General features: G+C 35.5%; 1 protein-coding gene across 4 annotated transcripts in view; it reads right to left on the bottom strand.

The window, feature by feature from the left end:
* Positions 1 to 26,107, bottom strand: part of Vps13b (vacuolar protein sorting 13 homolog B) — a 699,658-nt gene that overhangs the window by 169,567 nt on the left and 503,984 nt on the right. For all 4 annotated transcript variants that reach the window (XM_074068910.1, XM_074068912.1, XM_074068909.1 and 1 more), the window contains exon 35: positions 8,847 to 8,984. In XM_074068910.1, coding sequence (XP_073925011.1) covers positions 8,847 to 8,984 — 138 coding nt within the window. The remainder of the gene's footprint in view (positions 1 to 8,846; positions 8,985 to 26,107) is intronic.

Raw genomic sequence — 26,107 nt, 5'->3', positions numbered from 1 at the left:
AATGTATTATTATGGGAAAGTTATTTATTTTGATACTTAAGTCACTTGATCTCTTTCCTGTGTGGTAATCTCAAAGCTGTTCTGTATGTATCGAGCTGTAATCTTTGGATGATTGTACATTCATAATTACAAAAAAAATCTCTTAGTCACTGAACAGCAACTGATGAAAGTTTTTACAAAATCTTGTGTTGTGTTATACATAGCACAAGATAGTTTTTATGTTAGCTTTTTGAGGGGTGGTGGTACTGGGGGTTGAATTCAGGGTCTCATGCTTGCTAGGCAAGCGTGCTACCACTTGAGTCACTCTGCCAGCCCTTTTCATGTTGGTTATTTTTGAGATAGTGTATTGCTTTTTTCCCAGATTGACCTGGACCACTATATTCCTATTTGTGCTTCTCCACAAAGCTGGGATGATGGATGTGCACTATTGCACACAGCTGTTGATTGAGATGGGTCTAGAGAACTTTTTGTCCAGGCTGACTTTGAGCCACGATCCTACCAATCTCTACCTTCCAAAGTTCTAGGGGCTAGGTCAGTCCTGTTTGGGGAAGTTAGACAGGAACATAGTTAGAAGAGGAAAAGCAGAGTTACAATGAAGCTATATGGTAACACTAGGTATTCCTTTCAAAGGTCTACCAGGTCCACCAAGAGACAGGAACCACACACCAGAATGAGAAGCACCAGAAAATAAATAGTTGTTAGTGGATGAAGTATACCAACATAGATACTTCAACTGAAATCATGAAGACATTGTTGTACCTACAAAGTCAATCAATTTGCACTGATACTTTCACTATCCAGTGTTAATAGACTTTCACATCTTGAACTAGCCAGACACTTCTGTGGTAGCAAATCAGTGCCTTCATTGTGAATTTCACAATAAAGATTATTTTTAGAAATGGGAAAATTATACAATAAAAAGTTTGGCATTTTTAAACACAGAAAATAAAAATTGAGCAATCCACTTTTTCTGGTCTTCTTTTATACTTTAAAGCAGTTGATGGAACACAGTTACCTCATCATTAAGATAAAAACATTAAAGAAATAGACTAAAAAGTTTTCCAACAGAGACACAGTGGGAATTATATAGAATAATGTTTATAAAAACTGGAAACATAACTGGATAAAGAATCAGGCATCAGCTGTTAATGTGGGTTTTATTTCAATTAACAGATTCTTGTGTTTAAGAGTTTTGAATTTTTTCATAATCCTCATTGAACGTTCATAAATGGACTATACTCAAAGTTCAGATTTTAGGAGTATGTAGTAACAGAGAATCTCCTAGCTAAGTCATCCATTTCTCTGCCAGATCTAATTTTTCTAACCATCTTTGGAATATATTCTGTATCTTTAAGTTACCAAGTAAACACATGCCTGTCAATTATTAAATTTTAATTACCCTTCAAAAGTTTCTGAACAGCTACCAGGAAACAGAATGATGGAATAACTACTGAGTTAAGAGGAGATTAGACAAATACAAATAAATTACAGTTATTTTATGCTTCCATCACCCTAGAAGGTGACTTAATAGTGAAAGGAAAAGAATCATACTGCAATAATGAAATCAGAGAGGGAATTCAAGCCCCAGAGGTGATTCCCTAAGTTTATGTTAATGCACACCTTGTAGGGAACCAAACATCAACTGGAAAAGTTTCCTGAAAACTGTTCCAGCTATTTTCTCATTTAAAATGTTCCAACTTTATTTGACCCATTAGTCATTATATTACTTACATTTATGATGTATTATGAAATCTTTTACAAGAAACCCAATGGATTCAATATGGTTTATTATACTCAAATCATAACATTTATGAAAGAAAACTTCTTTGTTAAGTGTTTCTTTCTATGGAATTTTATTTGTAAAGATAATTTTTAAAAGCCAAATAAGGCTTACTAGGAAAACATTTTCTGTGTACATGGGTGGCTATGTATAGACATATGAGTAGTGGTATTTTTATTCCCTACTTTAGACAGGTAAATGAAAAACACAGAACTAACAAATCTACAATCAAATCTGACTTCATAGATTACAACTTTAATAAAAATATTTTTGTAACTATGCCATAATACATTTTTTCTCTTTGCAATTCAAATTCAAAGTTTTGAATCATGTCCAAATAAAAGGTATTCATGATGACAGAGTACTATGGAAATTGAGTATTCACATTGGACAATCTAGAAAACTGCCCAAGACAATTGAGATTGACATGTCTTTGGTGAAGATGTGGCATATAAAGACATGAGTCTTTAATTAAAGATGGTATACAAAGTGGGATTGGTATGCTGCAAGGAGGAACTGGGTAAGTGCTTTTGAATATGCCCTAAGGAGGAACATGTACAGTGGGGAGGCTCGGGGACATGGATGGGCTTACACAGGCTTTGACCTGCCAGTAGCAGTTCATAGTGCTTATCACTGGATCTACTATTATCACTACTACCAAAATTACTCAGGCACCTATTTTCATGATCAAGCAGTGACTCTGACTTCATTGTCCCTTCCAAAACCATGATATAAAACTTATGATTATAGGGTAAATGCACTGGTTTTCTAAGATGAATGTATTGAACTAGACTCTTAGTGAACTTCTCTCCTCTAGGTTGAGACCATACAAAGGTAAATAACATCCTATGCTCCAATAATTTTTGCATCTTTTTTGTGCCTATGACTTTTGTTGTTTTGCCATTTTCAGTGGTGGCATATACTTATCCTTGGAGACAATGATGTAACTTTTGGAAAGAATCAAATGTTGTTTTGAGATACGTTTAACGAAGGTGATATTATCAAGCTGCTTATTTTAAAAAAAGGAAAGAACACTGAGAGATCAGAGTGAATGGGAATGAAAGAGAAAAGATCACTGAAGGAAATGGGGTTGGCTAAATCTAAGGGTTAAGAATTAGGGTGGACAGAGAAAAAAGGAGCAAGGACTTCAGACTGAAAAATTTGAAACACAGAGAAGCCAATTTACAGACTCCCATTGCCAATGATGAGACAACCTGAGTATCATTAAAAATAATGTTTTAAATAATACCAAACAACATTAACTAATTGGCCACCACTTGGATATGTTAGAAAAACAATGCATTTGTTAAAAATGTGTAAAGGGAAAGAATGGAGCCTTTATCTTGCTTTTTTATATGACCAATACTGAGTAATCAAATGATGAGGAAATGTTTTTCTTTACAGCAGTATGACAACTAATATATGAAAAAGGAATGCTAGAAACAGAGTATTACTGTTTATAACCTCCAAAGGTTTAGGCATTGAGCATCAATGGTTGATAACATCACAAAAATAAACCTTCAGACAGTAAGTGCCTCCTCATGGAACACAAAATCTCTTATAAAACAGCTTTGCTTAACAAACAAACCAGATTCACAGTTTGTTAATAAACAAATCAGATTAAGTAAAAAATAATACATTAATCTGAAAACCAATTTATATGTAGGAAATACAGAGGGCAGGGTACCAAAGTTTTGACTTAATGAATTGAGGGAAGTGAGTGGTTGAGATTCATGAGTTTGGCAGGAGAAGCTAATCTAGGAAGGGCAGAGGGGATGCAATTGTTAAGCAAAAGGAGAATCTGGAGTTAGGCCTACTGGTAAACAGAATGGGGAAGAAATCAGAACATTAACACCTACATCAGGGAGGTAGTAAGCATAATTGAGTACAGTTTCATTTCTTTTTTTTTTTTTTTTTTTTTTTGTGGTACTGGGGCTTGAACTCAGGGCCTCATGCTTGCTAGACACCCACCTAGCAAGGTCTTTTAATATTTTACAGCACTTATATACACATTTTCATTCAAATCAAAGATGTTTGTGTAAATGCAACAGTTTAGGATGTTAGGATTTGTTTTTTTGTGTGTGCAGTGCTGGGGCTTGAACTCAGGCCTACACCATGAGCCACTCCACCAGCCCTTTTTTGTGACAGGTATTTTTGAGATATAGTCTCACGAACTATTTGCTTGGGCTGACTTTGAATCATGAGTCTCCTGATCTCTGCCTCCTGAGTAGCTAGGATTACAGGCATGAGCCACTGGTGCCCAGCAGATGTTAGGAATTTTTTAATAGTAGAAGCTAAAATTATTTTACAAAATAGCAAATTAACCCATTAAATATAAGAAAAAAGTATTCAAAATGGGATTATAATCAATTAAAGTCAAACAAAAATCAAATAAAGCCATAGATGGCAATGAAACCCCCGTGGTATTAATGTATGCTAATAAAAAACTCACTTAAAAAAGTAGAGATGAACATTTAAAAAATACAAATAAAACAAAAATAAATCAGAGATGAAACCAATCCAAAGTAAAATCAAATTAGAAAAGTGAAAACTATATAGGCACATTAATGAGCAAGTTAAAAAAGATGAGACTAAAGTCATCTTATTATGAGAAAAAGACACAGTGGTTGTGTGTTTCTACTATAGACACCATGCATATTAAGTTAAAAGAAATGTGAAACTGCATCCATAACTTGTACCTGTTATAACCATGTTATTCAAATTATATGATCAATGGGGTATGCAAATCATTAATTTATAATAAATCAAAAGTGACTTGGGAATATTGTACCAATGTGGCACTTTTGTTCTTTGTTGTCATTTAAATGTCATTTCATGGCTACAGTGACAATGGTTCAAAATTTTTTTGTGCAAAAGAACAATGGAAAAAAAAATACCAGGGAGCTCAAATGTTTTTGCAAATGACCCTGAGTTAATTAGAAAAATCTGCACTCTTACTAGTTGTTCTTTTCACGTGTCAGCTCTCATTAAATAAAAAAATTCATTCAAAGTTAAGAAATCCTATGGTTGACAAGACTTTTAAACTGGGATCAAGTGGGCACATTCCTACATTTCTGTATGATATCATACCAAACACTTCACAGCTGAATTTGAATTTGCAAGAAGTATGATTGATTTTTCAGTATAAGAAGTATCTGATATAATACTAATTTTTTTCTGTAGGCTAACTGTGCTGGGAACAGGTGGCCCTGCTTTCAATTATGGAGGGGCTAGCATGCCAGTGTGAGGCCTGGATTAGTTCACCTTCTCACAGGGAATTTTCCTCAGTTGGGAATGGATTTATTATGGCTTCACACATGGAATAGAGCTCATGTCAGCTGAGGGCAGTGACACATCATATGATTCAAATTAACCTGCTGTGGACTGTTCCGCAGGGCTTAGATTGTGTATTAAAATGACGACATTTTAAAAACAGTTTGAAAGAAACCAGGATTGCTGAACTGCAATGGTTCCAATTTGTTCCAACTAATCTATCACCTGCTGGAGATATTATTCTAGTGGCTTTCTGGTAGCTGCTGTTTTCCAGGTTTCTCCAAGCCACTGACCTTGCTAATGGGTACAACTGTCTCTGAAAGAGGGAGCTGGGGGTTGGAAGAGCTTTCAAGGAGTTTTTGATGTAGAAATTTGGACTTACCATTTGCCTGAGGTACTCTTAAGTGAAGGAGGAAATAAGGCATATTCAAGAGCTCTGAACTGTTTTTCCAAATACAAATGCTAAAGAGCAGCATTGCTGTGAAAGAGCAGATTGTTTAGGGGAAACAATTCCTTAAAAAAATGAATCTGAAATACTAAATTTAAGAGCTGTTAAGTTCATGGCTTTTTGAAGAAAATTTAAGGTTAGACAGTTATGCTCACTATTTTCCTCTACTTTTCAGGGTCCTAACTTTTATTGTTACTGTTAGCTAAGAAAAGAAAAGAGTAGATGGAAATTCCCAAGTTTAGAGATGTCCCAGTGAGACAGTCTTTGAGAATGATAAATAGCTGTGCATTCACACTAAGAAGCAATGGAAGAAAAGCTTCTGAGTGCTAATGTCCAAGGATACGACTGCATTAAGGATCCGCATTGCATTATTTGCAGTGCTTCCTTTTTATTTTTTAAGGGAAAGGAATGGGATTGGGGAATATTAGAGAGTGAAATTGGTTTCCCCGGTCCCAGCATAAATTGTACTTTAGAATCTTATTACCTAAGATCTGGACAAAATATAATTTTGAGTTGCCAAAATTAGAAAATAATACATTCATATGTCAAAAATGTTTTAATGTCTTGTTGTTCCCACTTAATTAATCTTAATATTTGCTATAGCTTTTTGACTTTTAAGTTAATATGGTGACAGTCTGGAAATGTAGTGAGAGAATATAATTATCCTATAGAATAATATGTTTATCTACATATTGAAAAAATGTTTACAGTAAGAAAATTTTTGTACATTTTGTATAAGTTCAAGCTTGTTAGGTTAGCGTTTTAGAGAAAATTCCACAGAATTAATGTATCATGCAAATGAATCCTCCCTTAAATACAAAGAAAAAGTACTTTTGGTTAGGATGTTTTAGACTTTGAAGAACTTCATTCATTGTACATTATGTTTGATTTTCAACAAGAAAAACACCATTCTAACAATCAATTCTCTTTGTATTATTTTCCTCTTCTGTGTCTCTGAATTTCCAGTTTGACCCCCAAAACTGTGACTGATTCTCTTAGAAAAGTACAGTCCCCAGACCACGAGAACCTATTTCACTGTGAGCTTGATAGAAATACAGATTTTCAAGTACACCTTATACAGCTATAAAATCACCACTTAAATTTTAATACATTCATCAGACAGACATGCTTCAAAAGCAGACTCAAGTTTGAGAAGCACTGCTGTAAAAGAACTATTTTAATTATTTAAATGTTTGACTTTCCCAAGTATATAATCACTATTATTAAACAGATATGAAATCAGAAATGGTATATATCTCATATCCAATTTTGAAAAATACCTTAAGAAAAACAAAAGTATAATAATTTTAAACATCATATTTCTCCTACAGTCAAACTAAATGCTATAATCAAATGCTGTTCATTCATTCATGGGCATTCCTGTTAAAACTCAACTTGGTTGCTTTGAAAATGTGGTGCCCAATCTCTTTATGACTTGCAGATCCCTTCTGCAAACAAATCAATCAAGTGTGAACTGCAAGAAACTTCTTAGCCAAACTGTAAGACTGTCTAAGACAAAAGAAACTTGAGACTAAAATTGAGAAATAAGAAGTGAACCCAACTTTCCCTGTCACTCCTCTATGAACTAATCATACGTGCTTTTATTCTGTTTATCTATTCTAACATGCAAACAACTCTGTAATTAGGACATATCCTAAAACCGATGCACTAAAAGGAAGTCCTGTTTCATAGTTTTAATGGCAGATTTTTTTTTTCTTTTTCCTTAGTGGTACAGAAAATGTTTTTTCTTATAATTGATGGTGGATTGGATTGAATTAAATCTAGTACTTCACACTTACTAATCAAACATGGCTGAAGATGGGCTGGCTGATGTGGTTACTTTGCCCCTTCCCATTGATGTGTCCTGGGCCCTGCAATAAATCTCTTTTCTACCCTTCAGCATGTCTCTTTGTTTGATGTATAGGGGTGAGTGGCTGGACCTGACATGAGGAAGCCCAGGATTTTGGGCTTGGGGTCCAAAACTCTGGTTTCAGAAATACTTTTTCTGCTAACACTGGAGACACATACTTACAAAGAACTGGGCCTCAGTGAGGAGCCAGCATATGAAGTTTCAGGCTCTGTTCAGTTCAGACATCATGACTAGCATGCTTCTACATCTGAAGTTATGCATTGTAAGTGCAGACATACCATAAGACACACTCGACAGGGTCCTCACAGAGATATTTTCCCTCATTAAAACTCTTGCCTGGCAGTTGTTGCTGGAGATCTTAGGACAGTATAATGTCATTGTTTTAAATTCTTAAAAAGGCAACTAATATTCCCTTGATGACTGACAAATTCTGAAGCACTATAACAAAAGAAAACCTAAAATACATTAATTTCTGACAAATAGTTAAGACTGCAATGAGAAGAATAGAAGAGGAGAAGGACCATAAGATGAAGGAATTAGAAAAAGAGCAGGAAAAAGGAGGAGGAAGAATAGAAGAAAAATCTTGAATTATGCTAAAATTAGTGTAGTGTTGATGCTAGTGGAGTAATAAAGACTTAGGCTTCTGAAAGGCTTTTCTGTCACCATGACCTTAGGCAATTTACTTCACTTTTTCTAGTTTTAGTTTCATTATTAATAAAATAGAAAGAATTATAGAACCTATTCCTTGAGTCTTTATGAGTATGTAAAACACATTTTGATAGCTGTTGCTATCTATCTAAAACTGAGTACTTAGTCTAGAGCACTTTCTTAAGCATTTGAAATAAGTGTACTTAACTAATCTATGTACATTATCTTATGTATGTATATTGTGCATATCCATCTATTTTATTTTCTTCATCTAATGTAAAGATACTAAGGCACAGAAGATTAGATCAATTAGTTAAGATCACACAATTAGTTGATTAGCAGAAAAGGTAGAAATAAAATATTGGATCTTCAGTTTCTAGTCAACCATTCTTTAACTGATAACTACTTTTTATCAGACTAGAGATAATTTTTTTTTCTTTTGTGGTATGGGGGCTCGAACTCAGGGCCTTCACCTTGAGCCACTCCACCAGGCCTATTTTTGTGAAGGGTTTTTCAAGATAGGGTCTTGTGGAAATATTTGCCCAGGCTAGCTTTGAACTGAGACCCTGATCTTTGCATCCTGAATAGCTAGGATTATAGGTGTGAGCCACCGGCACCTGTCTAAAGATAATTTTAAAATGTAATTTTAATGTACATTTATATTTGTCTTTTGAACTCCAGCATAAGCCCCAAAGAGAATCCATTTCTGGAAAACAAATTATTCATTTTTGACAAGAATTGTCAAAATTACTAACAGATCCTAGATATATTATGCTTGTACATTCACTTAGACAAATTTACACATTTTTGAATCATAACTTTCTTACCAGGTCCATTAAGAAAGTCTTTAATTTGTAGTGTTACAAGAGAAGGTGGAATACCACTTTTGCTGTCTATTTCTCCAGGCACTGTCTGCAGCCACACAGTGCTGTAATCAAGTGCTTCAGGCAGAGTCTTCCCAGGATCTAAAGTGACAAAATTTAAATTAAAAACACTGATGACATCACAAACAAATCATTTCGGTATATGAATCTGAGTTGAAAAGGAAAAAAAAACATGGTTAGATAATTATATTCAATTTTTGCTTATTTACAAACATACAGTATACAAGTATTTGTATTGAAAAAGATAAGCTACGTCTGAACAAGATATCATGATAAAATCACATTTTCCAGAGCAGGCCAAGATGAAAGACATTACAGATCTTAGTTCACTGTCTCTGCGTGAAGGCAGTACCTGTACCCTGAGCTGCTGACTATTACCAGTTTAACAGTTGGATTTGAAAAAACATTTCATGCTGTAAACAAATTAAAGGAAAAAAGGACAAACTTGTCAGCTTAAACAAAGGCCTATACATGTTAAGAGATGCAGTAGATTAGTACTACTTAGGAATTATTTGATCTGTTTCAGAGTTTTACTGACATTACAGTCACTTTTTTACTGCTAAGCTTTTGAAATTAACTTCAGTAGCTTTTCTATAGCCTTCTTTAATGATAAAAATTGGTCAATCACTAGTTCAAATTATGACTAAAACTTCAGTTTTTTTATGTTTTGACTTTTTTGTTTAACATTATGCATTTTAAAAACTTTTTTTGGTTAATGTATATTTAAAAAAAGCGTATTTTAGCTATTGGTGATGGAAAACAATTTGCTTTTTAAGGCTTAAAAATCCAGTTTTTATCAAAATAGCTCTTTAAATAAAAATGACTGCTGCATCTTGGCATACAATATAGTAGGCTTTTAAAAAACTTCTAAATATTCACAGTTTTTCTTTAGCTTCATGATTGTTTTACTCTCTGTGTTTTAATGGCCTCTGAATGTCAATTCTATAGGGATGTTCTTGCCATGAAGCCCATTTATTCCATTTTCAGTTTATTTGCAATGTGTTATTAAAGTGTTATTTATTTTAGGTTTTATTGATTGGATTGCCTTCAAGAATAGCATTTACATATAGTATATTAAATTCAACATATGGTTATATAGTATTACTGTCATATGTGAACTGGGCATATAAATTCTGCCTTGGAATTTGTATTTCTTGACCTTATCATGTGATCCTTATGAAATTTGTCACATATAAACTCTTATGTGATTTCAAAGAAAACACTGTAAGCAATTGATCATGACGTTAGATCTATGTGGTAAAGATCAAACACTAAGCTAGTGCATTCTTCCCTTTGTATATGATCAGTGAATTTAAAGCAGTGAGAATATGCATAGTAAGCCCCATTACATAGTAACACTCTACTATTCACTCTTTGAAATACAATGGTCAGGTCTTGTGAAAAGATGATAGAAATCTGTTGCTGTTAGGCCCTATACTCTGTGTGTGGGAGCTATATAACCTACCAGAACCCTACTTCTAGGACCTCACCCATTGAGATATCATTAAAAGTAGTTTTATCAACTAAGTGGTACTCGTTAAGTCTATGTGACACTAAGTCTATGTGACAGAACATAAATTTTCATTTTGGAGAGAAAACAATTATTGAACAGAGACAATACAGATGTGATATAAATAACAATAAATAACAGAAGAATAAAAAATAATGAAGAGAGATGAATTAAACTGAGGTAAAAACACTAACATGCAAAAAACCTGGCAAATAAAATTTAGAATAAGTAAAACAAATAATAGGAATTGCATATTTCAACTCATATGAAGCAATGTATGCTGTGGCAATGTAAGTAATTGATGGTCATATTATACATCAACAATAATTAACACCAAAACTAGAAAACACAAAAGACAGTTATGTGACCATATTAAGCTTCTACAACAGGATATTATGAATAAAAAGTCAAATAACAAAAGACAAAATTATAACATATGTGACAGTGATAGGAAAGAGATACTAACACAAAAAAAGCTCACACAATCAATATAAATACCACAGAAAAATCAGTGGAGGACAGAATAAGCAATTAATAAAGTTAACGAACAAAGTAATATATGAAGAAAAACAAATAGTATATAAACATTAAATAATACCAGGTCTTGGCACAAATTAAATAAACAAAATATGGACTACAACATGGACTAAGACTAAAAAAACTAATAATGCCTGGACTGGTGGTCTGTGATAAGATGTCAACTGTGTCCAATAGGGAGGCCTTTCTGGAGGTAATTTTATAATACACAACAGATTTTAAATGTGTACATCATTTTATCTAGCAAACTAACTTGTAGGAATTTGTTCCAAGTCAAAAATCAGGTGAATGTAAGCATACAGACAGACATACATATACACTGTAGAACTATTTATCATTTTTCTGTGTCTTTTTCTTACTAATTTGTAGAAGCAAATATTTCATCTTACTACATTAGCTGTCTTTTAACGGCAAATTAATGCCTTTTTGCATGCATACTTTTTTATAGATGTGGGAAAAATCTATTAACATTCATTTCACAAATTTTTTCCTAGGTAATTATAAACTCCAATAGTTCTTTTAAAAAAAATTGGTGGTACTGGGGATTGAACTCAGAGCCTTGGACTTGCCAAGCAAGTACTCTACCACTTGAGCCTTGCCCCCAGTTCTTTTGCTTTTAGTTGTTTTTGAGATAGGTTTTCATGGTTTTTTTTTGGCTTGGTAGGCCTTGGACCATGATCTTCCCATCTCTGTCTCCCAAGTAGCTGGGATTCCAGTTATATGCCACACATCTAACCTCCTGCATTTTCTTAAAGCATTTTTAAGTTTTCTTTTTTTTATCTTTTACTGTTTAACTCTTCTTGAAGAGGAATGCTTTACAAAAAATGGAAAACTATGCTCAGTTTCATTCTTAATCAGGGACATACAAATTAAAATAAAAAATACAAGTTTTCATTCATTGGAATAGATAAAAAATGAATGATATTTTGTGTGGGGGGGGTGAGGAGGAGAAATATTCCTCCAATGAATGGTTGGCAAGAGTGTATATGTGAGCTGGGCATGGTGGCACATGCCTGTGGTCCCAGCTACCTGGCAGATGAAGAAAGGAGAATTATGGTTCAAGGTCCACCAGGGCAAAAATTACACTGAGACCCTATATGAAAACTAAAAGCCAAAGGACTAGGTGTGGGTCAAGTGGTAAGAGTGCTTTAATGATGCCCTGAGCTCTAAATTCAATCCCAAGAAACACACACACACACAAAATGTATATATATACTATATACATACACATATACAATATTTTTGCATGGGCAGCAAAGAGGGTTAAAAATGTCTATTTATCAAAATACTATATATCTGAGCCCTTGGAAACAGAAAGTTCATTTGTAGAACTCTACCATCTTAAAGAAATACTTAAGAATACACAGCCAGGCTCTGGAGGCTCACACCTGTAATCCTAGCTACTTGGGAGGCAGAGATCAGGAGAATTGTGATTTGAAGCCAGCCTGGGTAAATAGTTTGCAAGATCCTATGTTGAAAATACCCAACACAAAAACAGGCTGGAGGAGTGGCTCAAGTGGTAGAGTATATGCCTAGCAAGCATGAAGTCCTGAGTTTGAAATAAATGTCCAAAGAACTTGACAAGAGTATCTATTGAATTATTAAAAATCTGGAAAAAAATAAATATCCATCTAAAGAGAAATGATAAAATAAATCATGACTATACTATGAGTGCTACATAGAAATGAATCTCATGTACTGGTGTAGAAGACTTTCAAAGTATGATGTTCAGTGAATAAAATGGAGAAGCAGGACACTAGAGTAAATTCAAATGTAAAAAACCTGCCTGCCTATGAACATACACAAACATACACACATAGACTTGCTTTTTAATTACCAGAAGTCATCTTCAGGATGATCCTAAATATATGATGACATATGGACATATACATTATTTAGGAATGAACACAAAACAGGACTTTTTTTTACCAAGGATTTAAAAAAACTAATAGAAAGAGGAAAAAAAGAATTCTTAAATGGGTATTTGATGTCCTTCCCTTATTGAGGTATAAACTAGAAGAAAACAAATTCCAAAAATGTGAATGAGCTTTCTCCAGATGAGTGAAGTAGGTTTTGTGCAGGTGCTTCTCTATGGTAGAAGTTAGAGGGCCTGGCCATCTGGCAGCTTGCCTAGAAGTCTGTCCTGGGGCAATTACAAGGGGAGATGAGTTGGTAGGAGATGAAACAAACCAACTGGCAATAGTAGGAAGCAGATTCGGAATTAAGAATTAAAGCAACCATAAAAGACTAGGAAATCTGTTCAAAGAAACCAACATTTTGATGACTATTTCCTTACAGAACATTAGGGCAACTGGTTTTAAACATATGTGTGAATTAGTACAACTGACAGAACAGAGTAACTAAAATTAGAAACACCTAGAAAAATACAGGTTGCATGGCTGATAAATGTTGAATACATGACAGAACTGGTGTCTCCTCTTCTAGTTTTGGGTAAAATCTCTACTTTGTATAAGCCTGTGGTCATGGTAGTTAGCTGAAACAGCAGAAGCAGAAAGGTATGTCAGAATTCCAGAGAAATGTCTCAAGTTCCAAAGTCACCATTATGTTCCTTATGCTCTAGGCTAGATGCTGAGAAATGTGACTTCTAGACTTCCTGTATTGTCATCAATTTTTCTCCATAAATACATCATTAGGAATAGAAAATGAGTACACAGTACATATCAAGATCCATTCACTTGCGAAAGTGCCAGAGGTTAAAGGAGCATATAAATATGATCTAAATAGAGTGGCAAATGCAGACAGCTGCTTCATATTGGAAGCTCCTTCAAACTTCTCCAAACTTAGTACAACACTTATTTATTCAAGTACAGGAAACCCTCAGAAACAAACAACTGCCGGTATTAATAAGTACATTTACTTCTTTTCCCTAAGCCTAAGAAATGAAGTAGTATCTTATGAGAAGTAACAGTGGGTGGGAGATCGGTCAGTATAAAGACAAACTGCTCATAGCTATAAATCCCATTAAAGATGAGTGAGAACTCATGCTGAAAAGATACTCTTATTGATTAAGTTGTAATAGTTGTTTTCCTTTTGGGCAGACCTGGCCTCCAAAAGAAAATACTTCACCATATCACCTCACAAGAAATACCTAAAGAGAAAATTCAGGAAGCCATGATTCAGTTGTTGATGAAGATTGTATTCTTTGTACTTGCAGATTACTCTGTTCTTCAGAAAAACCTTAATTTCACTCAACTGCTTGGGAGGGCTTCCAAGGAGTTGATAAATGTGGCTTTTACATTTGGATTGTGTAAGGTATGGCATAATTCAGTGCAGTAAACTCAAAATGAAACTTATCAAAAAAATTGTTTTTCAGGCTCACATAGGACAGCTGAATCTGCCACGTTAAAGCTTCATTACTCTTCTACTTTGTTACATAATAAGGCAGGATAAATATATTTTTTTCATAACAAAGTTGAGTTTTAAAAATAGGTTCTAAAAATATTTTCCCGCTGGTTTTAGTGATAATTTCTTCATTTTAAGGCTGATGTCACACTGAATACATAACAAAGTCCAATTATTTTTACAGTGGAAACTTCTAAGTGTTACCCATCTCAGAGACAAAAATGTTCGAATAGTTTTTATACCTCAAATAAAGAACTTTGAATTTTTTTTGGGGGGGGGGTACATTGTAGCATTTACAAATGAAGAACTTTGAATTCTAAAAAGTCATAAAGAACCATAAAAATCTGTTTGCTTCAAAGTTAAATAGGTATTATAGAAAGCGCAGGAGTAGGACTCTAAGCCATTATCAATTTCCTCCTCACTCTCTTCTCCCTTCCTTGAATGGTTACTTTCATCAACCATAGGCTTATGGTGGAGATGATACTGGGGGCTTCTTAAGAGCATCTCTGAGTGGATAAGGAGTAACACGAAGGAAGGTACTCTAACAGTTATTTTGTCTGGAAGTTCCAGGCAGTGCTTTCTGTAGAGGGAGATGCAAGTTACTACAGTCAGAATAATGTTTTGATTCCCCTGCCTCAACTTCTTGTGGAAGTAAGTGCAAACTGAAATATGAAGTATAATTAAGAAAACCAAATTTCCCTATGGTGGAAAATTCCTTTGCTACTGAGAAAAGTCTAATTAAAGTTTCAAGGACAAGTCCTAAAAAAATAAACTCATTAATTGACTTTAAGTGTACCTCGTTTTAACTACATTTTTTTTCTTTCTTTTTTGAGCCAGGGGTTCACTATGTTGCACAGCTGGCCTTGATTGTCAGGAGTAGTTGAGACTATAGGCACATACTACCATGCTCAGCTTAACCACATTTTCCACAGCAAGCAAACAGACGGTACCCTTGGTCCTGGCATTAGCCTTTCACTATATTAATCTGATCTTGTTGCTGTTTATAATCCGGGTAACCAACATCTTACCACAAATTATCAACTTTTGAAATGATACTGTGCTTTAATTCCCAATCTTAATTAAAATTAATAGTTTTTCAAACACTGTAGACCCATTTGAAGTTATATCACAGGAACTAGATTTTCATTCTGATGGAAGCACATGATTAAAAAATCAAATTCCCGAGAAGCAGAATGAAAGCACAGTGCTTATATGATAAAGTACTCCAAATACAAGTAAATCTTTAAATCAAGATTAACTTGTGCCAGTTCCATACCATCCAGAAGATGTACTGTGAAGTTTTGAAAGAAATATATACGTCTTTATTCAGTTTTTCATGAAGTCTTCAATGAACTGTTGTATGGGTTGTAAGCATACTCTAGTCAGCCCAGGCCTATCTGGGGCTGCCAGAGAACAAGGTGGTGCCTACATCTGCTCAGGGTCCTCTTTGGTCTGAGCAACACTGGGCTGTCATGATCAGGAAACAGCATTTAAGTGGTTTTTGATGAAATGCTGAGGGACAACTGGAAGATGATATGGCATTCTCATATAGAAGGGGCTTGAGAAAGTTTGTTACTGACCCAGGACTTTATTTTCATGGCGGTTTCTCCATGGAAAAGAATTCTAAATGAGAGTTTTTCTACGGGACAGAGAGTGGGGTAATGCAAGGAACATGAACTTGGAGATAGTCAGATCTGGGGGTAAGTCCTGATACTTTTTTTTTAATTTTCATTTTAATCATATGTGCATACAATGTTTGGGTCATTTCGCACCCCACTCCCCGCTCCCTCCCTTACCCCCCTTACCCCTTGCTACCTGGCAGAAATTATTTTGCCTTTATCTCTAATTTTGTTGAAGAGAGAGTATAAGCTATAATAGGAAGGAACAAGTGTTTCTGCTAGTTGAGATAAGGATAGCTATACAGGGAGTTGACTCACATTAATTTCCTGTGCATGTGTGTTACCTTCTAAGTTAATTCTTCTTGAACTAACCTTTTCTCTAGTTCCTGGTCCCCTTCTCCTATTGGCCTCAGTTGCATTAAAGTATCTGCTATAGTTTCTCTGTGTAGAGGGCAACAAATGCTACCTAGTTTTTTGGGTGTCTTACCTATCCTCATATCTCCCTTGTGTGTTCTCGCTTTATCATGTGATCAAAGTCCAATCCCCTTGTTGTGTTTGCCCTTGATCTAATGTCCACATATGAGGGAGAACATATGATTTTTGATCTTTTGCGCCAGGCTAGCCTCACTCAGAATGATGTTCTCCAATTCCATCCATTTACCAGCGAATGATAACATTTCATTCTTCTTCATGGCTACATAAAATTCCAGTGTGTATAAATGCCACATTTTCTTAATCCATTCGTCAGTAGTGGGGCATCTTGGCTGTTTCCATAACTTGGCTATTGTGAATAGTGCCGCAATAAACATGGGTGTGCAGGTGCCTCTGGCGTAACCTGTGTCACAGTCTTTTGGGTATATCCCCAAGAGTGGTATTGCTGGATCATATGATAGATCAATGTTTACCTTTTTGAGTAGCCTCCAAACTTTTTTCCAGAGTGGTTGTACTAGTTTACATTCCTACCAGCAGTGTACAAAGGTTCCTTTTTCCCCACATCCTCGCCAACATCTGTTGTTAGTGGTGTTGCTAATGATGGCTATTCTAACAGGGGTGAGGTGGAATCTTAGTGTGGTTTGAATTTGCATTTCCTTTATTGCTAGAGATGGTGAGCATTTTTTCATGTGTTTTTTGGCCATTTAAATTTCTTCTTTTGAGAAAGGTCTGTTTAGTTCACTTGCCCCTTTCTTTATTGGTTCATTAATTTTGGGAGAATTTAGTTTTTTAAGTTCCTTATACATTCTGGTTATCAGTCCTTTGTCTGATGTGTAGCTGGCAAATATCTTCTCCCACTCTGTGGGTGTGCTCTTCAGTTTAGAGACCATTTCTTTTGTTGAGCAGAAGCTTTTTAGTTTTATGAAGTCCCATTTATCTATGCTATCTCTTAGTTGCTGTGCTGCTGGGGTTCCATTGAGAAAGTTCTTACCTATGCCTACTAATTCCAGAGTATTTCCTACTCTTTCCTGTACCAACTTTAGAGTTTGTGGTCTGATATTAAGATCCTTGATCCATTTTGAGTTAATATTGGTATAGGGTGACATACATGGATGTAGTTTCAGTTTTTTGCAGACTGCTAACCAGTTTTCCCAGCAGTTTTTGTTGAAGAGGCTGTCTTTTCTCCATCGTATATTTTTAGTGCCTTTGTCAAAGACAAGTTGGTTATAGTTGTGTGGGTCTTCATATCTGGGTCCTCTATTCTGTTCAACTGGTCTTCATGTCTGTTTTTGTGCCAGTACCATGCAGTTTTTATTGTTTTTGCTTTGTAATATAGTTTGAAGTCAGGTATTGTGATACCTCCAGCATTGTTCTTTTGACTGAGTATTGCCTTGGCTATTCGTGGCCTCTTGGATTTCCATATAAATTTAACAGTAGATTTTTCAATCTCTTTAATGGATGTCATTGGGATTTTGATGGGAATTTCATTAAACATGTAGATTACTTTTGGGAGTATAGACATTTTTACTATGTTGATTCTACCAATCCATGAGCATGGGAGATCTCTCCACTTTCTATAGTCTACCTCAATCTCTTTCTTCAGAAGGTTATAGTTTTCCTTGTAGAGGATGTTCACATCCTTTGTTAGATTTACGCCTAGGTATTTTTTTTTGAGGCTATTGTAAATGGAATTGTTTTCATATATTCTTTCTCAGTTTGTTCATTATTAGTGTTTAGAAATGCTAAGGATTTTTCTATGTTGATTTTATATCCTGCTACCTTGCTATAGCTATTGATGGTGTCTAGGAACTGTTGAGTAGAGTTTTTTTGGGTCTTTAAGGTATAGGATCATGTCATCTGCAAATAGGGATATTTTGACAGTTTCTTTACCTATTTGTTTTCCTTTTATTCCTTCTTCTTGTCTAATTGCTCTGGCTAGGAATTCCAGTACTATGTTGAATAGGAGTGGAGATAGTGGGCATCCTTGTCTGGTTCCTGATTTTAGAGGGAATGGTTTCAGTTTTTCTCCATTAAGTATAATGCTGGCTGTAGGTTTGTCATATATATAGCTTTTTTAATGTTGAGGTATTTTCCTTCTATCCTAGTTTTCTTAGAGCTTTTATCATGAAATGGTGTTGGATCTTATCAAAGGCTTTTTCTGCATGTATTGAGATGATCAAGTGGTTTTTGTCTTTGCTTCTGTTAATGTGGTTTATTACGTTTATTGATTTTCGTATGTTGAGCCACCCCTGCATTCCTGGGATGAAGACTACTTGGTTGTGGTGAATGATCTTTTTGATGTGTTGTTGAGTTTGGTTTGCCATTATTTTATTGAGGATTTTTGCATCACTGTTCATTAATGAGATTGGCCTATAGTTCTCCTTTTTGTAGGTGTCTTTGCTTGGCTTTGGGATAAGTGTAATACTGCTTCCATAAAATGTGTTAGGCAGTTTTCCTTCCCTTTCTATTTTGTGGAACAGTTTAAGAAGGGTTGGTGTCAGTTCTTCTTTAAAGGTCTGGATAGAATTCAGCAGAGAATCCATCACGTCCTGGACTTTTCTTTTTGGGGAGACTCTTGATTGCTGCTTCAATTTCATTTTGTGTTATAGATCTATTAAGGTGATTAATATTCTCTTGGTTCAGTTTTCGATGATCACATGTATCTAGAAATCCGTCCGTTTCTTTAAGATTTTCAAATTTATTTGAATATACATTCTTGAAGTAGTGTCTGATGATTTCCTGGACCTCCATGGTGTTTGTTGTTATCTCCCCTTTTGCATTCCTGACTCTACTAATTTGGGTTTTTTTTTCCTCATTTTAGACAGGTTTGTAAGGGGTCTGTCGATCTTGTTTATTTCTTCAAAGAACCAACTTTTTGTTTCATTAATTCTTTGTATGGTTTTTTTGGTTTCTATTTCATTGATTTCAGCTCTTATTTTTATTATTTCTCTCTTTTTATTTGTTTATTTGTTTTATTTGCTTGTTCTTGTTTTTCCAGGAGTTTGAGATGTAGCACTACGTCACTGATTTGGGATCTTTCAGTCTTTTTAATATATGCACTCATGGCTATAAACTTTCCTCTCAGGACTGTCTTTGCTGTGTCCCATAGGTTCTGGCAGGTTGTGTTTTCATTTTCATTGATTTCCAGGAACTTTTTAATTTCCTCTTTTATTTCATCAATGACCCATTGTTCACTAAGCAATGAGTTATTCAGTTTCCAGCTGTTTGCATGTTTTTTGTCTTTATTTTTGTTGTTGAGTTCTAGTTTTATTGCATTGTGATCAGATAGAATGCATGGTATAATTTCTATTTTCTTATATTTGCTGAGACTTGCTTTGTGCCCTAGGATATGATCTATTTTCACTGGGCTGCTGAAAGAATGTATATTGTAGAAGTTGGATGAAATGTTCTGTAGACATCAACTAGGTCCATTTGATCTATGGTATATTTTAGATCTAGGATTTCTTTATTTATTTTTTTGTTTGGATGACCTATCTATTGATGATAATGGGGTGTTAAAGTCTCCCACAACCACTGTATTGGAGTTAACATATGCTTTTAGGTCCTTCAGGGTATGTTTGATGAAATTGAGTGTGTTGACATTGAGTGCATATAGGTTGATAATTTTTATTTCCTTTTGGTCTATTTCCCCATTATTAGTATGGAATGTCCTTCATCTTTTTTGATCAATGTAGGTTTGAAGTCTACTTTGTCAGAGATAAGTATTGCTACTCCTGCCTGTTTTTGGGGGCCATTGGCTTGGTAAATCTTCTTCCAGCCTTTCATCCTAAGCCTATGCTTATTTCTGTCAGTGAGATGGGTCTTCTGTTAGCAACAAATTGTTGGATCTTCCTATTTAATCCACTTTGTCAAATGGTGGCTTTTGATGAGGGAATTAAGTCCATTGACATTAAGTGTTAGTACTGATAGGTATGTGGTGATTCCTGTCATTTAGTTGTCTTAGTTGTTTGAAGGTTTGAGTGTGTGTACCTTAGTTGATGTTACTCTCTACTTTCTTGCTTTTTCTTTTCCTGTAGTTTGGTCCTGCCTGCCCTTTCATGGTTATGTTGGGTTTCACTTTTATGTGCAGAATCCCATGAAGAATCTTTTGTAGTGGTGGCTTTGTGGTCACATATTGTTTTAGTTTCTGCTTATCATGGAAGACTTTTATTGCTCCATCTATTTTGAATGATAGTTTTGCTGGGTAGAGTATCCTAGGGTTGAAGTTATTTTCATTCAGTGCCCAGTAGATTTCTCCCCAAGCTCTTCTTGCTTTTAATGTTTCTGTTGAGAAGTCTGCTGTGATTTTGATGGGTTTACCTTTGTATATTTTTTGTTTTTTCTCTCTTACAGCCTTCAATATTCTTTCTTGAATCTCTGTACTTGTTGTTTTAATGATAATATGCCATGGGGTAGTTCTATTTTGGTGTGGTCTGTTTGATGTTCTGGAGGCCTCTTTCATCTGTATGGGCATGGATTTCTCTAGATTTGGGAAATTTTCTGTTATAATTTTGTTGAATGTATTACGCATTCCCTTTCCTTGCACCTCTTTTCCTTCTTCAATGCCCATGATTCTCAGGTTTGGTCATTTGATGAAGTCAATGAGTTCTTGCATTTTCTTTTTACAGGTCTAGTGTTGTTTAATTAATACTTCTTCGGTTTTTCCTTTAATTACCATTTCATCTTCGAGTTCTGAGATTCTGTCTTCTGCTTATTCTATTCTGCTGGATTGGCCTTCCATTTTGTTTTGCATTTCTGTTTCGTTCTTTTTTTGAGGTTTTCCACATCCTGATTCTCTTCCTCTTTAATGTTGTCTATTTTCGTCCTGAGTTCATTTATCTCTTTATTAATCGTGGTTTTTTTTTCCACTTTGGTGTTTATACAGTGCTTCTATGGTTTCTTTTATTTCTTCTTGTGCTTTCTCAAATTCTCTATTTTTGTTGTCTTGGAATTTCTTGAGTGTCTCCTGTACACTTTGGTTGACTAAATCCAGTATCATCTTTATTAAATTCTAATTGATTACTTGGAGGATTTCACCTTTCAGATTATTCTTGTGGGCTTCATTGGGTTCTTTGGCATAGTTTATCTTCCTTTTGTTGGAGTCTGGATCTGAGTATCTGTTTTCTTCATTTCCCTCTGGTTCCTGTACTAATTTTTTGCTGTGGGGAAACTGGTTTCCCCGTTTTTTCTGTCTTCCCATCATTGCCCTTGGTATTGTTACTGTCCCTGTACTGTGTGCAATTAAGTATTTTCTAGCTTGTAATAATAACAATGGTGATATTTAGAATGGAAGGGTGAGAGGAGAGGGAAAGCAAACAAGGTAAAGAAAAAGGGAAAAACAAATAAACAAAGAAGTAAAACAAAAGAAAACAACAAACAGAAAACTGTGTCAAAGATATAAACAGGGAGAGACAGTGTACTAATAAACAGTAAGCTAAACAGGCATTAGAGAGACAGAGAGAGGATTGAAAAAAAAAATCTCCAAGTTCAAATGCAATAAAGTTTCAGTCTTAATAATTTTGGTGTTATTCCCTCAGCCTCCAGTCCTGGAGATGGTGTCTCAGAAGTAGTTCTGTTGTTGTCTCATCAAAGGGGAAAAAAAACCAAAAAAACCCAAAATACCACAAAGTGTCCCAAGTTCAAATTCAATACAGTTTCAGTAAGTTTTTTAGCATGCAGGTGAGGTTCGGTTGTTGTCTCTTGAAAGGAAGAGAAAAAAAAAAAGAGTCTGGAGACAGCTTTGTGAATGTCTATCTGAGGCTGAGGCAAACCTGCTTGCTACTGATAGCCAGCTGTTGCTTCAGGCTTTATTGATTGCAGATCTCAAGAGTGAGTTAACACTCAGCCCCTCAGGCATTGTTTACTTAGAGTTCTCCCGGGCACAACCACCACTGTTACAAGCTTTCCCCTTTCCAAGCACACTGGGGGAAGTGGCGCTACACACCTTCTCTGGCCTGCTTTATTTACAGTTCACGTCGGATGTGACCCTTCCCCTCATCCAGTGGAGCTTTCCTCACACTGCCACTTTTACAAGCTTTCCCACTCCAAGGTTGCTGGGTGGGTGCCGCCACTCCTGCCTTCTCCAGCTGGCTTGTTTATTTACAGTTCCATGAGGGATTTCTTCTCCCCCTCTCTTTGGTGCTCAGGGTGCTCCGCCCTCTTTGCTATGTGTCTTTTGTTGTTGTTGTTGTTGTTGTTGTTGTTTATTTAGTTTTTTTTCTCTTTTTTCCCTGGGTGGGGTCAGTCTGTCCAGAGGGCTATGCTGATCTGGTCCAAGGTTGTCTGTGGGAGTACTGCGTGCCGCTTAGCTGACCTGGTGGTCTGCATCTTCCCAAGCAGTCTGGGAGCTGACATCTGGTGGCACAGGAACCCTCCTGGTTTCTCCATTTAATGTGGAGTGGGGATGCTATGAGAGGGCTGGGGGTATGGAGGAGTCTAGAGTTTTACTCTTCTCGGTGGTTTTTCCTGTAAGGTGTATCTCCAAGATTTTATTTTATGAAGCACACTTTCTGCTTCCTCCCTCTAGTTGCCATTTTGGGACCCCCCCCCTACATTTTTATTACTGTTCTTCTCTTAAAAAATGAAGAACAGAAAGGTAAAATAGGTCCTGTCCAGGGATGGGTAGCAATGGGAGGGGAGAGGGTAAAGGAGGGCGAGTATGGTTGTATAAGTATGAAAAAAGAACAATGAAACCTGTTGAAATTATTCTAAGATGAGGGGAGAAAGGGGGAGGAAAGATGAGGGAGAATGATGGAGAGCGGTGAATCTAATTAAGATACATTATAAGCACATGTGTAAATGTCACAATGAAAAACCCCTGTACAACTAATATATGCTAATAAAAGTGTAAAAAAATTTTCTCTTTTCGCTAATTTTATTTATGCTTTGATTAAGTATTTTTCATTCAAATGCTATTGATGCTACCTTTTGATGGATTATTGTTATTTTTAATGACAAAATAAATAATTCAATAACTTTTCAATTTTTACATCTAATATGAGGCATCTTAACAGGTATGAGTCAAGTAAATAAGCTAGTTGGGACATCCACAGTATGTGGAGGGCATACCGAGTCTGGCAGGACTGAGAGGTGACTTGCCTCATGCTGCCATGTCACACTGCCCTCTTCAACAAACACCCCATGATGTTTGTCCAGAGGTCCCTCTTGGCAAGTAGCTCTGGGTGCTCTTCCTCCTAAGTGCCAGCCTATCCATGTGGCAGAAGTAGGTATCCTTGGTCCCTCTATGAAGTTCCAGAAGCCTCCCCATTCTGGGACATGGGACAGTCTGCATACCCCTGCCCAGGGTGCCTGGACACTTTCTGCTTCACCTCTTCCCTCACTATAAGTCCTGATCCCATTAACTGGTTAAATGTAACTTCACTGACTCCCTGTTTTTCTTTCAAATTGAGTTAATAAATAAATTTGTTTCTTTCAAATGGAATTAATACATTTGTTGAACTGCTGAGAATATATTAGATAATGTATGTGAAGTGGTTTGTATGGGACTTGTCATGGTAGATGTTCAATAAACTGTGACCATTTTGTTTCTTATAGCCAAACTGAAAAAATGAGCATGAGCGTATGGTATGTCTTTCAAATGTCTACTCTTCCTAGCTTAAAATTTTTTCTTTTACTTCTGATCTAAAATAAGGGCAATATAAAAGGTTAAAAAACTTTTGATAACCAATATAAATTACAGGCAGTGTTAATCTTAAAAATATGTAAGCTCCTTTATATTAATTAAAAAATAATACTAAGTACTAAGGCTTCAAATAATCCTCAACATATTCTCCTTCTGTATGAGTACTTTAAGCTAAGAAGATATTACAGACCTGATAATTTCCCTTTCCTTTGGTTCTGATGATTATCAAAATGATATTCTTACCACCTTTTCCATCCCTTAGAAGTATGTGGCTTACATATCAATCAAGGAAGCAAATACTCTGCATGCCAAAATTGTCTGCTTTCCATTTTCTACACTAGAAGTCAAGCAAGTGTTTGAGTATATACAAAGAAGAGACTGGAATTCACAATAATTTATAAGTAAGCAGGGTGAGTATATTAGGGTTTCAATTTCACAGACCTTTTATTTTTTTAAAGGACAATCAGGCAGACTTCACCATTAACCAGAGTAGGGTGGGAGAAAATACCTTAAAAGGAATGAGTAGAGCAGAAGAGATTTCTGCCTTTTAATTCTTGAGAAAAGATGATCCAAGATGGCCTTTTGGCTCAATCATTTTATGCCCAGGCAAGAATGGACAGAAGTGTTTAGTAATAGAGCTTGTAGAGAATTTAAAGGAAAGTATTTTGGAGGTCTTCTCCTACTAGATCTATTTGCCTCTATGAAACTGATACTGTTGAAGCTTCCAAAGGAACTCAGTCAGAAGTTGTGTCTGTACTTGGTTTCAGTTTGCCCAACAGCTCCAAGAACAACCCCCTGCAATGGGAGGTTACTATTAGAAGTCACCTCTTGACAAATGGACATGTAAAAGGCAAAGCTATAAGCTGTAAATTCCCTAGATTTTTTTTTAATGATTCACAGCTTAAACAGCTATCCTTTTTCTTTTAAAATATAACCACAGAAACAGTTATGGTCCATAAGGCCCCTATAATACCTGCAAATTAAATTGTGAAGGAAGCAAGTTCCAGAAAGTATCACAATAATTTAATGCCAGGGCAGCAAAATCAACCTCTGGACTCCAGTGGCATCATCTCCTTGTGGATAACCAGATACTTGGTGAACTCCATAAGCACTGTTTTCCACACCCTCTGTGATTCTGAACCTCATTAAATGTGATGGGAAGGACAAGAGATTTCCTCGCTTAAAACCCCAGGTCTTCAGTGCAAAGGAAAAGGAAGAAGAAGGGGTTAAAATGGTTGCTGGGATGTTTGACCACTAGTGTCACTAGCTCTTACTTTTATAACCAAGTCTTCCATACCTTGCTGAAAGGAAGTGGGCTCTTCCTACTTAATGCTATTATTTTTTTCTGTTCTAGACTGTGATATTCTTGATCTCTTCCTTGTTTGGTAGTTTATGTCAAATTAAAATGTGGGCTTCAAATATTTTTATGATAACAACTCAGCAAAGTCTGAATCAGGTCTTTAAATGTTTCCCACATTTTTCATTCATTTTAATTAAATGCTGATTAAAATGGATGTCACAAAGAACAGGACACTAATCATGTCCAAAAATGAAGGTCTGTTATGTTCTTACTTCTACTGCTAACAATGACAAGTCACAACTTATAGTTGAATAATGAGTTATATTTCTAAAGCATTTCATAAATATTGCATTTGGAGCTAAGATTAAAACATTAAAGTTCAAAGACCACATATTATTATTATTATTATATACATTTTAAAGATAGGTAAACTAAGGCACTAAGAAACTTAACTACCTAAACCAGTGAGCTTTGACATCAGAACCAAGAGTATAAGTCAAGTTTTCTGATTTCTTCCCCAATGTTTTCCCTACTTAACATTAATACCCCTCAGTGGCTGGATCATTTCCTATTTAACCTTCTTATCATCTTTCTCACTGCATAATGCACTACAGTGCTCATTTAAAAGATCTATTTACTTGCTGATGCCTGTGAAAGTAATAGTTTTATTTCACATAATTGACTACAAGAAATACTCACAGCAGCTACATTTGCAGATAAATGTTCGAGTCGTGATCATTTTGACATTAAAGTCATGGGGTAATTCTAAGCCTTTCCAGGGACATTAGCAAAACCTTTAAT

This window comes from Castor canadensis, chromosome 3 (assembly GCF_047511655.1).
Source record: "Castor canadensis chromosome 3, mCasCan1.hap1v2, whole genome shotgun sequence".
In the NCBI taxonomy this organism is placed as follows: Eukaryota; Metazoa; Chordata; class Mammalia; order Rodentia; family Castoridae; genus Castor; species Castor canadensis.
The sequence above is the reverse complement of the archived record's forward strand: the minus strand, read 5'-3'. Positions and strand labels throughout refer to the sequence as shown.